The sequence below is a fragment of the Micrasema longulum genome, unplaced genomic scaffold, assembly GCF_059751315.1.
Source record: "Micrasema longulum isolate JH-2025_06_02 unplaced genomic scaffold, ASM5975131v1 h1tg000880l, whole genome shotgun sequence".
NCBI classification, from domain to species: domain Eukaryota; kingdom Metazoa; phylum Arthropoda; class Insecta; order Trichoptera; family Brachycentridae; genus Micrasema; species Micrasema longulum.
The window spans coordinates 582,269-599,229 of NW_028278072.1; the positions used below are offsets into that span (position 1 = coordinate 582,269).

At 32.8% G+C, this 16,961-nt stretch overlaps 1 protein-coding gene across 1 annotated transcript in view; it reads right to left on the reverse strand.

Annotated features, from left to right (window-relative positions):
- The window catches only part of LOC148278449 (sodium-coupled monocarboxylate transporter 1), a 69,389-nt gene continuing 52,428 nt past the window's right edge, over positions 1-16,961 (reverse strand). Inside the window, exons 9-14 of the mRNA XM_088231388.1 lie at positions 14,929-15,044; positions 10,750-10,849; positions 9,723-9,893; positions 5,575-5,750; positions 3,419-3,608; positions 1-1,010 (exon numbers count right to left, since the gene is read on the reverse strand). Of these exons, the coding sequence (XP_088087514.1) occupies positions 759-1,010; positions 3,419-3,608; positions 5,575-5,750; positions 9,723-9,893; positions 10,750-10,849; positions 14,929-15,044 (1,005 nt within the window). The 3' untranslated portion in view covers positions 1-758. The remainder of the gene's footprint in view (positions 1,011-3,418; positions 3,609-5,574; positions 5,751-9,722; positions 9,894-10,749; positions 10,850-14,928; positions 15,045-16,961) is intronic.

The window sequence follows — 16,961 nt, forward strand, 5'->3', positions numbered from 1 at the left end:
TTTTTTTTTGTATATGCATTCTCGGCGATTGCAACCCTGGTAGGTCGATGAAGAAAATATTTATGCTTCATTTTTACAGATTTGATTGAAAATTTTAATATCTACGAACGCGCGCATCGCAAAGATCTACATTTCGCTGAAAACCGCACGTAAATCGGTTTATCAGAATAATTATTATATTACGCAACGTCGGATAATTTTTTTTTACAGAGGTTTGAAATATGCGTATTTTGAATTACCCGAAAACAAGGCGTTTCGCGCCCAATGGGACAATCGGCACGTATGATGATTCCGTGCCATACTTGTACGCGATGATTATTAGAAATTAGAAGGGCACTCGGCGGGCATGACGTGTGACGTCAAAATGAGGTGTCGTCACCTACGCGCAGGTTTGTATGTGCTTATTTTTAAACCCAAAAATTATAAATGAAAACATGTTTTGAATACATTGATAGTCATATCATCAGAATTGTAAAAATCCGCTCTTACATTATATTTTTAACGTGCTGGCTTGTGAAAATACCCTATTGCAGACGATGATCGCCAATTTTCAATAAAATGAGCGAAACGAACTAAGTTCAATACTATATTGTTCGCGATAAAACTGCCCTAATCGAACGCGATCTCAAAAGGGACAACTTTTACAATTTGCGCATCAAAGGGTTAATGTTGAGATACATATATATCTTGATCGTTCTGGTGATTGGCCAATATTATACTATAATTAATGTTCTGCTTCGGTGGTTTAAATATACAGATTAATCTTTGTTTTCAACATCTAGTTTCATCGGACCTTCTCCGTCTAAGTTTAATCCTGGATTAACATTTCCCTCGGTGACTGTGTATCTCCCATTGGACACCCAAATGCTGTAGAAGACGCCGCCGTTCTTCTCAGACAGTCTCCGCTTCCTCTCCATATCCTTGCGAGGGGTGTTCGAAATGGACCTCAAAATGCTGCTTCGTCTTCTGTCATTCCTTAGGCTTATCTTCTGCGGTAAACGCAGCCATTCCTGCAATAGGAAAGCAACAAATTGTCAAAGTTCTTACAAGCAAATTTAGTTTTTTTTGTTTCCTCTCTGTTCCAATAAATTTCGATTCTGCAAAAGGACTTCGAGATCGACGATCGGCTCTAGATATTAACAAATAAATAAAGTAAAAATAAAAAAACAGTCAAAGAATTTTTAAAAAGCCGGACGTTAAAATTAAGTCAATTTCAAATTCTAACAGGGCCCTGTACTTTTCGAATAAAAGGTGTATTTTTTTTCGGGTATTGTATTGAAAATGTTTTAATTTTTTAAAGATTCACGATTTAAATTATTTTTTTTATTTTTCACGAGGCCGACGATAATATATATATATACGCACCCACACATTTAAAAATGTACCATAATTGAATGTTTGTGATTTTTTATTTATTTAGAAACTTCGCTGGTATGTCTACCTTATATTTATTATGTAACTGAATGACTGTATGTTTCTGTAAAATAAATAAATACATGTGGCAAAAAAACATGTTAATACAGAATGTCACCGCATATATTCAGTTTGAATGAGGTATCATTCGATATTGGATCTGGGTATTTTCTGCAAAATTGATATTTTAGTTGGTTTTTGGCAGACTTCAAAATTCCTTTCATCATCATCTTATTCCCTTTCCCCACCCAATGGTGCATAGGGCACTGCATTGCTACATAAATCGCAGCATATCTTGATCACTTTTGTTGCATGAAGGTGATCAAATGATCATTCTTACAGTTCAGATACCAGTTCAGGGACTATGAAATATTCTAGTTGTAAAAACACATTTTAAAATAAATATTTCATGCCAACCATGTCGGGAATCAAACCCGAGACCTCTTGTATGGTAGGCAAACGCGCTGACCACTGCACCACGAGGCCGAAAAAAAACCTTTAATACGTAATAATACATTTAATATATTATAACAAATTTATTTATTTATTTAAAATATTAGAAAAATCCTATAAGCAAAATTACACACAAATATTATACTTAAACACTAAGGATAAATTAGTAAAATTATGTGATTAGTTACAATTAAGTACCCTAATATAAATGTAAAATAATATGTTCAGTACATAATGACACAACATACATTAGAGTTTTACTAGGGTTGGCAGTTTTCTGAATGAAAATGAGAAAATGCACATCTCAGGTTGTGTGGTCGCTAGACTTAAAAATTCATTAAAACTGGTCAAATACATAATATTTTTTTTTTCTGTCTTATAAAAAAACCAATGTATTCGTTATTTATAATTTGTCAAAGTAAATAACAGTCCAACTGTTGTGTAGATTTTATTATTCACTCTTTTCACAAAAGTGCTATTATCTCAGTTTTACTTTTCTATAGCTGGCTGCTTTCTGCATAAATACGTTCAATTGTCAGTTGCAATTTGTCTCATAAAAAAACACAACTGATTCTTTATTCGTCGGCCTCGTGGTGTAGTGGTCAACGCGTTTGCTTACCACGCAAGAGGTCTCAGGTTTGATTCCCGACATGATTGAGATGAAATATTTATTTTAAAATATGTTTATTTATTTAAACACTTTATATACATATGCATAAGGACGGGCATATTACCTTAGAGCAATTTCTTCCTACCTACCCAAACTGTTTAATTTGAGAAAATCAGTTGTACATGAACATATTGTTGGTTTATTAATAATTTCTTTAGAGAACTAAATATTGATAAAAAATTATTTTTTTTAAGAAGTAAAAATTGACTAAATATCTACACTATACTATGAAGAGAGGAGGGAGTGAAGAAGGAAGGAAAGGGGGAGGAAAGGGGAAAAACTTAAATATTCAGGAAGTGACATTTCATACGTGATATGAATGTAAATAAAGGAGGGATAGAGGACATTAGTGGGTAGATTAATCCATAGCCGAGCAGCTACTATTGTGAAAGAGGTGGCAAAAAATAGAGCAGTGAATGGGTATTGAAAGAGCTCTCTCGTTACTAGAACGAAGATTTTGCCCATGCTGTGATAGAAATTGGAAGAGCTCTCTCAGATAAACAGGCAAAGTGGGATTATTTAAAACATTGTGAAGGAACGATAGAATGTAAATGTTTCTTTTATGCCTGATACTGAGCTAGTGTAGTTGCGAGCGAGATTAGGTTATGTGATGGAATTTGCGAAGATTAGATATGTTATTACATTAGATTATTTCATAGCCCCTGGACTGGTACCTGAAACATAAGACTGATCATCTTACCTTCATGTAACAAAAGTGATCAAGATACGCTGCGATTTGTATACCATTGCAGTGCCCTAGAAAGGGAGTGAAGATGACGATGATTGTGTATCCATTGGTTAATGGATATTCAGTATCGGTCTCTTGACGGAATTTTTACGGAATTTTTACAAGAGATATGACAAAATAAAATGTATTTTTACCTTCGCTTTCGTTGGCAACTTGTCGCATATGATGAGGATTGGTGGCGATATAAGATCTATGGGGATTGTCGACGCATCTGTTATGGTGGTTAGGAGTGAAATAACTATCCCGAGAACTATGGTAACGACACAGCCAATTCCTGAATACCACAAGTACGATATTTTATAAATAGCCCATACCTCGGTTTCTCTGAAAGCGTCAACGACAAACAAATGTAAAAACGATTAATAAATAATTAAAATAGCACACTGCTCATTGCTCATGTTATATAGTCGAATTAAGGGGATTTGAAGCAAACTTAGAAAGCTTCATTGAAGGAGTTATTTGCGAAAGCTTTGAAAAAAGAATTATGATATTTTTAATAATGCTTCACTGACTCAACGGAAAATGCTAAGTTTGCGGTATCAAGTAGTATAATTGAAATCAGTTTTTACAAGATTTAGAGACTGTTTTGAATTACGCTATTATTAAGGTAGGTAGGTTTTTATGGCTTATGTATAGTTTATTTTGGCATCAATAACTAATTTTCCGTTTTTTGTGGATATTTCATACCCCCCTCAACTGCGACATGAATATTGTTGAGAAAGGAATACAAAAACCTTTTACAGGGGTTTTGACCTGTCATTGGCAGGTTAAAGTGGTAATTATACACAATGTGTATCATTTATAATTCTGTCTATGTTTTCACTCCCTTATTTCTTCAACTCGCGTAATACATATTAATTCGGATCTAAATTTCTTGCAACCGTAAGGGAAAACGTTTTTTGAGAATACAATACGAATGCCAAGGCATTTACAGTGTTTATGCCCTGTTATTGGCTGGGTCACCTACATCAATAAAGGTTTCAGCTCTTTAATTTAAAAAAAAGTCAACCGAAGGAAGAGTTAAGGAAATGTAGATGTTTAAACATAGGAAGACTGGTGAATATTACACAGAGAGTGTGTGTGTGTGTGGCCACTTAAATCGGCTAATGACAGCCATGTAAATGCATAGAAATCCATATCCCTTTCTCAAAAAATGTTTCCCCTCTGTTGCAGCAAATTTATATCTTAATTACTCCCTAGGGAAGAAAATTAAGCCTATCAACAAACATTTGGATATAGAGAAATATCACATACTACGAATACCGATAAAAATTTATGAAATGGATTCAAAATAATTAATTGTATTTTTTAAATCAAAATGGATACTGCGGAGAAATATTTTCATGCATAAATGTAAAAAAAAAATGCAATTGAATGCGTTCGTAGAAAAACGTGACGTGTTTGGCCTTTGTTGTTGTGAGTCAAGATTCGTGGTAATATTCTAAACAAATTTGAATGGGCGGGAACAAATAAACATGAATCGTGACGCATTAGGGGCGTGGCCAATAAAATGAATATTGCGGGAATTCAAAATTACAATGTTTAATTTTTTTTTTAAGTGTTTAAGAGATATTTCCCTAATTTGTTCCTAAATCATTATTTTTTAATATTGGAAATTCCGGTATTTGCGTTGATTGATCTCTTTGTGGTTATTCATTGTAATAAAACAACCTTGTTTTTAACCACTTATTATAAATAAAAAAAATATTCAATCAGATTAATCTTACCCACAACAATAAAGGTTTCAGCTCTTTAACTTCATAAACGTCAACAGATGGTAGAATCGAAGAAATATAGGTGTTCAAATCTGGCAGAATTGTGAATGTTACACAGTGTTCAAAGCCACTAAAACCAGCCAATGACAGGTCATAAGTCTTGTGGATGCCTAGACTGTTGTATTATTTTATCTGAGGTGTTCTTCATCTCTATTGTAGTATGTTGATTTTATTTTTACTAAATATAAAGCTATTTAGTCGTAAAAACGAAACCCCGTTTTTATTCACCCCATCTGACGGAAAATTGGTATTTTGATTTTTCCTTTATACTTTACGAATACCGATAACGAAAATCAAAAGAAAAAAAAACTACCGCAACACGATTGTAATCCGTGAAAAGTATCTTCTTAAATTATCAGGACTGGGGTGGTATTCCAAACGCTCTCACGGCCGTATAATCTCGTGTATCATACAAAATACGCGAGAAAAACTGTTTTCTCGGGCCGCGAGAGTGGTTCAGAATAGCACCCCTGAACCGAAGATTTGATGGACATGATACAATAATTCAAACTCACGAATCGGCGATTTGTTCCGACAAACTAGCCTGCGAGGTTTGATTGAAGCAAGGGCACTCATCGGTCGATAGCTGTTTAGACTCTTCGTGGATTAGATTATTCGCAATGGCAACTTGGGCTCCTATTCCAATCCACATCACAAGGGCTAGAGCGACAAGTGCACCAGTCAACGCTCCCTGAAAAAATAAGACGTCCTTTTTAAGTCTATCACAATTTAAATGAGCTCTAAATAAATAGTACAGTGGCCGCGACGATAAACAAATAAATAAATTAATAAACTTTTGGTCTTAGGAAATATGACCACATTTCTGACTGTCGTAGGCAACTGAAATGGATCAAAATTCGACAGCGGAGAGACTATCACTCCATTTCACTTCTGTTCAATGTACTTCATAGTCCTAACGCTCCTATATCGCTGCGTGAAAAATTTCAACGCTTATCAGTTCATTGTTTACCTCTTCGTTCTAATTCTCAAAGCACTCTCTTAATACCCATCCACAATTCCTCTTTCTTCTCTAAGTCATATAGTGTCCATGCCGCTCGACTGCGGAATCATCTCCCATCCACCATCAAAGATGTTACTACATTACCTCTGTTTAAATCAAGTCTGAAGAAACATTTCCTTTCTCTTCCTTAATCTCTCCTCTTTCCTCTTTCCTTTTTTCCCCTTTTTCCATTAAATAATAGTATTGATTTAGGGTAATTTATACACAAATACATTTATTTCTATTTTTAAATATCTTAAGCTTTAAATCTTATTTTCTATTGAATATGTTTTAACTTGAATAATAAAAATAAAACAGTTATTTTTTTAGTTGGTTGTAAGAAATTGCCATTTGGCAATAAGCCCGCCAACGTACAATGAACATTATGTATAAAAAGTTCAATAATTTTTTTAAAAAAAACGCTCTTTTCATCGGTACATATCGAGACGTTGTAAAGTAAAATATTTATAGACGAAAATGTTCCTATTTGCATGAAAATTAAAGATATCTTCATCGGTTACCTGTAACTGAACATTTTTTTTTTAAATATGCATATTCTATTTTTTATACACAAAATCAATTTTACTTTGTTGATAAAATTGAAACTTAACTTCCCATTGGAATACTTGTCTTTTGTCGTTAAACGTTTAGTCTAAACTCTTTTGTTTTTTTTTGGATTTTCTTTTATAGTTTTTTTAATTTATTTATTTAATGCACGCAAAACACAATTCTATCATAGCACAATTATATTTTTTTATGTTCCGACATGAAAATACTTGACTAGAACATTCCAACGTTAAGTCGGGACTCTTCTATATATAAATCAAAAACATTTATAAACGAATTAAACAATATACAAAATAATAATAAAATAAAAAAATAAAAATTTACATATGTCAAGAAATGGAATGCAGAAAAGTTATTTAATAATACATGGCAATATGTAATTATTAATAATTCATAGTAATTTTATAATTCAATTTGGTGATTATTTGATAGTAAAAATAAATACAAAATAATTCAATAAAGTAATAATAACTGGATCAACTTTATAAGTTGACGGTGGTCCGTTAATTAATGAAAAGTAGTAATAATAATAACTGTTGGTACTGCCTAGATTCTGTGTCTGGGTGGACGAGGAATACAGCTGTGTGAGAAATAGAACCAGAACCCTGGACGAATGTTCTCAACTCAATGGCTACTCTCAGGTAAAAAAAGAAACAGGAAATCAAGTGGAGATCTACCTCGTTGAATAATGGTTGGCGCGTACGCCTACCTTGCTTAAGGTCCCAGGCTCGATATCTGGAAGAGTGGACTTTGTTTTGCAACGCAATATTTTAGTATTTCTGGACTGAAACTTGAAGCATAAGACTGATCACCGTACCTTCAATGTAACAAAAATGATCCAGTAACGCTGCAATTCGAATGCCAATGCAGTGCCCTGATATATGCGTGTCTGTCTCGTGGTGTAATGGTCAGTTCGTCTGCCTACCATGGTAGGCTTACATGCAAGAGGTCTTAGATTCGATTCCCGACACGGTTGTACGAAATATTTATTTAAAAGGGTGTCCCTAAACTGGTACCTGAAACTTAAGACTAATTTTTACCGCGCGTAAGGAAAAAAAATCTAATTTTCCGTTACACTGAACCGTCTTAATAAACTGTAAGAATAATCAATTTCAGGCGTGCAAAATATTTTCAGTAGAATCTACGTATCCATTATTCAATATCTGTATTGTTCTGTTAATTACGTACATACATATGTGACAATTTAAAAGTATTCATTAAATTTGTTCCGGTTTTAATGCGCTATTATTTGTCAATTGTGAATATCTTCTATTGTTGAAATCCTTATTTGAAAAAAAAACTATAAATTCTTGTCAAATAAACATACGTTTTAAAACAATGTATCTACTTTTATATATTTATTTATTTATTGATCAGTATTTACATACATATTTATATAATTAGGATTGAAGAGAACTACAGGAAAAAAACGGTTAACAATTTACATATACCTAATGTAGATTTTTTTATATTTAAAATGTTTTGAACCGTTCAAAATAGAGTACCATCCTCATCATAGGACACTGCATTTTGCATTGATAACCAATTTCGATTTTAAATTAGCATTAAAATAAAAAATGCGTTGTTACTTAAAAATCTCTCTGTGCCTAAATAAAAATAGGATATTTATTGTGTATGCAGACAATTGGTAGAATTCCATATTTAATTTGGTAATGTATCCAAAATAAAACAAACTAAGTAGTTTGTTTAAAAATGTCCTAACAAGACGAAACGCGTCACAATATACCCTTTGTATATTTTATAAAAAATAAAGTAGAATTACAATCCAATAAACTTTTTTTATTTTGGATACATTACCAAATTAAAAATAGGATGTTTTAATAAGAAATTTAAAAACGAGTCAATCAATAACTGAATCTATATATATTATTTCATTTTGAAAAATACATTCATTGTTTTGTAATTAGATGTGAAAACTCGATAAAGAACGAGCATAGAACTTAAATTTCGACGGTATAAGTATGTAAATGATTAGAATAATACAATTTCATTCTGAGTTAGAAATAATTCATTTGCCAGGTAAATATCTGTGTGATCTTCAGCACAACGCGAAACTGAGAGTGTTCGAAAATTGCGATTGTATTCGTTAGTAGTATGGAACCATTTTGACGAAATTTATTTGTCAAAATGGTTCCATACTACTAACCTCTTAACCTTGCTTACCTTCATGAAACAAAATATCGAAATGCATGATGGTAATGACAGGACACGTTTATATGTCTATAATTTATGTGATTAATAATAGTACTCTCACGCTTACAGATTAGAAGTTGCACATTTTAAACTCACACCGTGTAAGCTAGAGGTGGGTAAAAAAATAAAACAGTTATGTTAAATCAGTTATTTCTCCAAAGCAGCTAAAAATAACCAATTAAAAAAAAAAAAAAAAACAGTTACTGTAAGGAAAAAATTGTCAGGATATTATTAATACACAAATTAAACTACTTCGCGGAACTGTTAAAACCTTAGCCAGCTCCCGCCCACAAGGTCGCACTTTTTTGTTTCAGATCTTCAGAAATCTGAGACTACCCCCGTCCCAGGATAGCAAATCTTCATCTCATGCCTACCACGACTGCCAGATCTCGAACTTTTGGATGTTAGCTTATGACTGGGACTCTTCAAACGAAACAAAAAGGGGGGGCAGATTTTATCAACACTGCTCTAAATTGTTATTTTAGAAAAGTTTTTTATTACAAGTAATAGTTATTAGTAAATTATTTTTGTGAAACTGTTTAACCAGCTGCTTGTACTGGATTTTTGCCCACGCTGCTCTAAACGGTTATTTCAGAAACCTTTTGACAAAACTGTTTAATTTGCAAAACCGTAACTGTTACTGCTACTCTCTAGTGAAAGCGGGTGCGCTTTAAGACATAGGACCTTTCATATTACGTACGAGTACGGTATCCAATGATATTACATATATTATAATTTTCCTTTTTAAAAAAATTGTTTTAGAATTATTTAACTGAAATAAAACATTTAAAGGTGTTACTTGTTCTTAATTATCTTCGCTTTCGTTACGTAACAAATTTTTAAATCACCGTTAACTGCAACAAACATGTATAAATTTATTACCTTGGCATTCGCCCACGGGAAGAACATCCCTAAAGAAAACAGTCCTAAGGTCACTCCCCCGACCATTCCGTTAAAACTTAAAGCCACTTGCAAGACAGATCCGAGTTGTTCAACAATAAAAACCAAGGCAAAAGATATTACTCCAAACATTAATGAGATCCATTTCGCAACCTGAAACAAATAAATTATATGTATGACAGATATCATATCAAAGACGGAAAATAGAGGTAAACAAGGTGTCCCGTGTCTGGGTGGAGTAAAGAATACTATTTTGTAATTCGGTAAGGTATTCAAAATAAAATACTGTCATTGGATTAAAATTTACTTTTAATTTTTAAAACATATTGTGCAAAAGTGTGTAAGACGCATTTTCTCTTGTTAGGACATTATCTATAATCTATATACCAACAATAATTGCTGTTTAATGTTGGGGTGGTGCGAGTGACACAGTTTTAAATAGTGTATTTGTTGCACAAAAATCCATAATTAAAATAATATAGTCCCGATACAGACATCTACTGAAGAAATATTCCACAAATCACAACTTATGACACCAAAACAATTATACGCTAAAACAATACTCACTTACAGATTCTAAAACTACTATTACTCAAATGAAAGACATAACCCCAACAATACAAATAATATAATCGCTAGATCCTCAACACAAAGACAATTTAAACAAATAAAAACTAATACCACTTTCGGACAAAGGGATTTTGATTATTATTCAATTAAAATCTATAACCAACTTCCACTATCTAAGAAAACAGTTAGTAACGAGAAAATGTTCATAAAGGCTATAAAAAAATGCTTAAATGGTTAGTAATGTCTTGCTCATAATGATCATCGTGGTTTCGGATGTGACAGGATTTAAAGAACATCCTGTATATTAACACCAAATAAATATTTATTTTTGGAACAGATTAGTAAGTTTATTTATTATCTTTTTTAGTATGCTATCTTTTTCAAAAATAGCTGGCAATATCCAAATGATGGGAATTTATTTACTAAAAATATTTTTTACCATAGCTCCTTTTGTTTCAGGTAATTTAAAATTAAAGGCTCCAACGATAAAGTCCTGACAGGTCACCGCAGCCATTGATGTCAAAGCTGATGCGACGGTCCTGTAATGAAACAAAAATCACTAAATAAACTTTTTTTTTAAATAATATGTTTTTCTGTTTCAAAAATCATTTCACCCCCAGCTTTGGAAATGGCATGAGATTTTCTTGCTTTACAGGTGATCCCTGTCCTAAAACATGGAATTAGAGTATTATAAAAATTAATTTAAAAAACAACAAAAAAAAATATTTCAAAAACATTAAATAAAATGAATAGTGGAGCTGGGTAAAATAGATTGTTCCATTCGCCCAAACCAATATTGAATCAACTGCTCCACAAATGTATAGTTTATGTTATGTTTTTGTTCTTTTGTATAGTGTTTTACAATTGTATAATATAGGTGTACATAAATTAAATATGAACTTAAATATGTAGTGCTTAAAACTGTATTTACATTCTGTTAATTATCTCTTATATTAAGTCTTCTTTGTTTATTCTTATATGTAAAAATATTTTTTTAAAGTAAATTGTTAAGTGTCCTCGGCACGGGTAACCCCAGTGAGGTCACATTATTTTTTATTATTAATCTTTGTTTATAATGGGAAAAATCAATAAAAATAAATAAATAAATATTTATGTTTTTTCTAATGACCACCTTTCAGTCACACTACTCTGAACCTACGATATTTTTTATGAAGTTGGATTGTCCTCGCATTTATATTTCGGTCATTTTATTTTAGTCGTAAATAACGACTAACGTCGTGTTAGTAAATGGGTTTAGGTAGAGTGAGGTTCGAACCTCGGACCCGAGACCTCTACGAGTCCACGATTCGTGTTTTAACCCTTACGCTACTACGCAGTTTTTCAAGAATCTAATCAGAAATCTTATTATTAATACATTTTAAAAATATTTTATCGAATACGTTGTTTTCCAAACACACTACTGTTTTAAAAATTAATAGCAATTCCAAGAAAAATCTTCCATTTCATAAATATCTAATTCAAGCCCAGTGGAGTGAGCAAGATAGACAACTCGTGCCGCCCGCAACACATTCTCGTACAGCGGTTGTAAACCCTTTCTTAATCGAAAATAAAAACAAACAAAAATGATCTCGCACAGCAATCTCAAGGCGCATTGTTTTAATAGTTATTATTGAAACGACAGTATTATGATGGTTTTTTTGTTGATTGCGGGGCAAAGTGCCCTTATTATCAAACCTACCACTTCCATGCATGCTAAACAAAATTTGAGTAAAATATACCTTGGATGATTCATATGAACAAGTGATGTCGTTCAAAGTAGTTCGTTTTTATTAAAATATTTTATATTATTTTTTATTAATTTTCAAGAAACTTTGCTGTACACAATTTAATGTTCAAATTTTTACCGCGCTTAAGAAAACATTTTTTGTATTAAATTTTCCGTAGGGCTGAAATAGGTACGAAACTGAATAATAACCCGTCGAATAAGTAATTTTTATGTTTTCAAAATGCTTTATACCACTGACGGTTAAGTGCAACAAGCAGTTCCCGAATTCATTTACCCTTTTGGGGATTATGACGTCAGCATCAGTCTAGTTAGAACTTTATGATAGGGATTAACAACAACGATATATCGTTGTTTAGCAGTCTAAGGGTTAAGCAGCAAAGACCTTGAACAAGGGAGCTTTCATTTAAGCAATGATATTCGTTATATTATTGCAGAAAGCGCTTTCATTTTAATAAATCAACAGAGAAAAATGCATTTTTTAAAAACCACCTATGGGATTTAAAAAAACACATCTTAATTTAGTTTGTTGGTGGAATTTCTTGTCGGGAAATCGATGTAAATTATTATAGAAATAAAAAACGCGTGGTCCATGGTCAGCACACACATATTTAATCTCCATCGTACCCATTATATAGGTACATAAATTTTCTTATATTTTGATACTTTACTTTTCTGATCTCCTAATTGACATTACCATTAGCCTAACAGGCATAGGAAATTCATAAACTTCAGCTAGAATAACATATATTTACGTACCGTATTTAAACCCATTATAATAACATTATATAAACTCGCAACACTTTGTAAAAAGGTCTTTCATACAAAATCAATGAAATTAAATTACTAATATACTCGTATAATTTTGAATTCTCTATCTTTACTGTTTTTGTTTATTTATATATCCTTACATTTAATTTTTGAAAATACCGGTCACGATAATATCACGAAAGCGATGAAACAGGTCACTGGTTATTTAAAGTTTGCGAATTTAAGTATCAATCGTACTTTCAATCTATAATAAAATACTTCCGATTGTTCGTTCAGGTACTTCGTCACTTATGTTACCTAACAAAAATGTCAAAAGTTTAAGTGCAATAGGCGGCAGTTATTTTTATTGTGATGTAATTCATCCTTAAATTGCAGATTTTCATGATTTGCTGAAATCCTATCAACTATTTTGTTATTTGCTCTGTTTTGGAAGGTAACTCAATGACTAATTATTTGAAAAAAAGCCTTCTTCGAAGAATACAAATTACCTCTAATTACAGTTTTAGAGACATCGACATATTACATTGTAAATACCATAGTTTTATCAGATCTGTTAAAGACATTTTAAATTTATCTACTGCTTAACTTTTGATTTGACTTTCAATTTTATCTTCCAATTTTAACTTTTTAACTTTTATTTTTAACTAACTAACTAACTAACCATCACGCCATTTCCCCAGAGGGGTAGGCAGAGAGGATAGAACGCCACACCACTCTGTCCTGGCACACTTCCTTTGCTTCCTTCACATTCATACATCTTCTCATGCACGCACGTCGATTATTCCGACTTTTCACATGACCACTTTCAAGAATTTGTTGTACTTGATCATGCCATGTCTTTCTCGGCCTTCCTCGACTTCTACAACCAGACACATTCGCATCATAAATCTTTTTAGCCGTTCTTTCATCATTCATTCGCTCCACATGACCGAACCATCGCAAAAGACCTTTCTTAATTTTGTCGATAATGCTTAACTCAGCCTTGCATTCTGCTCTAATTTCGACATTAGGGCACGAATGTATGATAATACATTGTTTTTCCGCACATTCGCCCGAGGGATCGCATTTCAACAGCATTCAGTCTACTTTCGTCCCTTTTTTTCCAACTCCATGCTTCGCTTCCATACATTAGGGTTGGTACCAGAACTCCATTATGAACTGCTAATTTAGCCTCTTGCGATAGACACTTATTTGCTACGACAGACTTTAAGGCACCATTAACTCTGTTACCGGCACTAACCCTCCTTTCAATATCCTTGTCCATATTTCCATCTCTAGTAAACATACTACCCAGATATACAAATTCTTCGACCTGTTTCAAACTATCTCCATTTACTACAATCTTACATTCAGTCATAGTTACATTTCTTTCAAAGACCATGACGTTCGACTTTTGCACATTCATTAGCAAATCACTCTCCTTGCACACTTCGTAAACCTTTGTAACCAAGGATTGCAGTTCCTCTTCGCTGTCAGCTAGGAGGACTGCGTCATCGGCGTACAGAAGGCAACTGACAGTAAGATTACTCATTTTCGCTCCCACATCCATACTTTTCAATTCTTTCATACATTTATCCATGTATATGTTGAATAACCATATTTTTAATTTTTATTTTTAATTTTAACTTTTAATTTTAACTTTTAATTTAAACTTTTAGCTTTAATTTTTATTTAAACTTTTAATTATAATTTTAACTTTAACTTTTGATTTTAATTTTAACTTTTGATTTCAAATCTTAAATTTTACTTATTCATGTGTACATCTACTACCTGCATCTTAATAATTATTGTTGGTTGTGAATTTTTACAAAGAAATATAAATGTTCATGGAAGCAGAGAGAGATCCCTCTCTCTAGGAAAGTAGAGTTGGAGCTATACAATCTCTTCTCCCTTTTATGTACTTTTTATTAAATATTCATGTTTTTACTTTTTTAGAGTTCAATTATTTTTTTCCTCTCCTCCTGCGTTCATAATAAATTACTGTGAAATCTGTAATTGGTTTTACTTTTTGTAATTGTTCTTTTGTATCTTGTATTCATAAAAAGACTGCAAGATTTCCTAAGTAAATAAATAAATTTAAAATTGTACCCTTGTAAAACTTACCCCAAACTAGCTGCAAAGATTCCGGCGACGAAGAACCCTGATACTCCTTTCATATGACCCAAGACGTTTATAACATAAAGCGGCAACAGTTGGTCAGATGCCGATATTACCGAACTCTGAAAAATACAAATTTAGTTTTTTTTTTATATTCGAGGCACTAACTTTGTGGTTATTCATTATAATAAAATAAATAAAAAACTTTTTTTTAACAACTATTTTTTTTCCACCGATCGGTGTCAACAAGCGTCTATCTTAAGGTATACTTAACAAATGAATTCTTTCCTTTTATATTTTATCAGTATGCTTCCAATGAAATAAATAAATCATTTGTTTTTTTCTTTGAAAGGACGGTTAAAAAGAAGCTTGTTTAGCTTTGAAACCGGTCGGTGGCAAAAAAAATAGTAGTTAAAAACAAAGTTGTTTCATTTATTTTATGTAGATTTTTTAATTGAAATATTTAAACGACCATAGAACTTTACGAAATTAATATTTACAATAATGTATAATGTACTGAGACCATAAAGTTCATGTAATATAGTACCCAAGAGTTCCATTATTCAGAGATACCATATTAAGAGAGAAACGTAGCATGTAATGTCAACGATTTATCTTCCTTAGTTGTAGATTTACTACCTACTTAAAACCGTTTTTTAAAAAATATTTTGTTTGTGTTAGAAAAGTTTTTTGGCATATATATATTTCTGATGTATTTAGTTAAACAGTATTTATGCATAATATATAGATACACATAATATTGTATTAAAGTACCTATATCTACCGTTCGTTGATTTTTTATTGACACTTTGCAAATTCTACAAATCGCTAGCCCAAAGCGACAAAGTGAGATATATCCGAAGAATATATTCGGAGATAATCGGACTTTGAGGCGTGCAAAGAGTTTCACGTCTGACTGAATTAAATTATTTAAAGTAGATTATGAATACTAAATTCTCACATAGGTTTATTATATAACTTCGATGTTTTATTATTTTAAAACATTAATTTTATGGTCAGAGGCGGAACGCCATCGCGCCGGGACATTTAACCGCGCAGCGCGGTGCTGGTCCCACCTCGTCGGGCTTCGACGGAGGCCCCCGCGGACGGGGGCCGCCTGATAGATGTCACATTGTTCAGAGAGTCTTTCGACTCGCGGAACTCACATCACGTATCACCGCCCGATTTGCTAAGGCGAGATACGGTCTTAGAGGCGTTCAGGCCTAATCCTGTGGATGGTAGCATCGCACCACCGGCCGGTCGACTGATTGCGTGAACCAAATGTCCAAAACTGCCGTTCCTCTCGTACTGAGCAGTATTACTATGAACACAAAGAGACAATCAGTGGTAATGCATTGAAGGTGTTAGGATTTGTTCTGCGTACTGCCAGGGTTTTCGAAAATACCCGCGTACTGAGAACTCTTTACAACTCCTTGGTGCGAAGTAGACTTGAGAGTGGCTCGATGATTTGGGAGCCACATGAACTGAAGTACTCTCTTATGATAGAGAAAATCCAAAAAAAGTTTCTGAGATATCTCTACATGAGAGAATATTATCCTTGGCTCTACCCGACCAAGTTTCTCCAGGGTATGCTTGGCTACAACAGTTTGGAGACTAGAAGGAATGTGTATTTGACTACACATTTTTATCGGTTGTTGCGCGGTATGATCGATAATTCTGAGATTATGATGAGCATTGGTTTGTATATTCCTGATAATTACCTAAGACAGCGTCAGCATAGATTGTTTCATATTCCGATATTCAGGACCAACTTGCTTATGGTTATGCCTGTTGGAAGGGCTACCGCTATGCTGAACAACATCGTTCTGGATATTGATCTGTTCCATGTATCCGAAGGGGTTTTCCGGGGCAGGATTCTCCTACTACTTTGACATGAGTCTCTTTCGTGTATTTTTTATCTTTTTTATAATATATACGTATTGAAAATATCTTTGTAATGTATCTGTTATATTTAAAATAAATTAATTGAATTGAATTGAATTGAAATAGAAAAATCGCAATGATCGGTCATCAGTAGG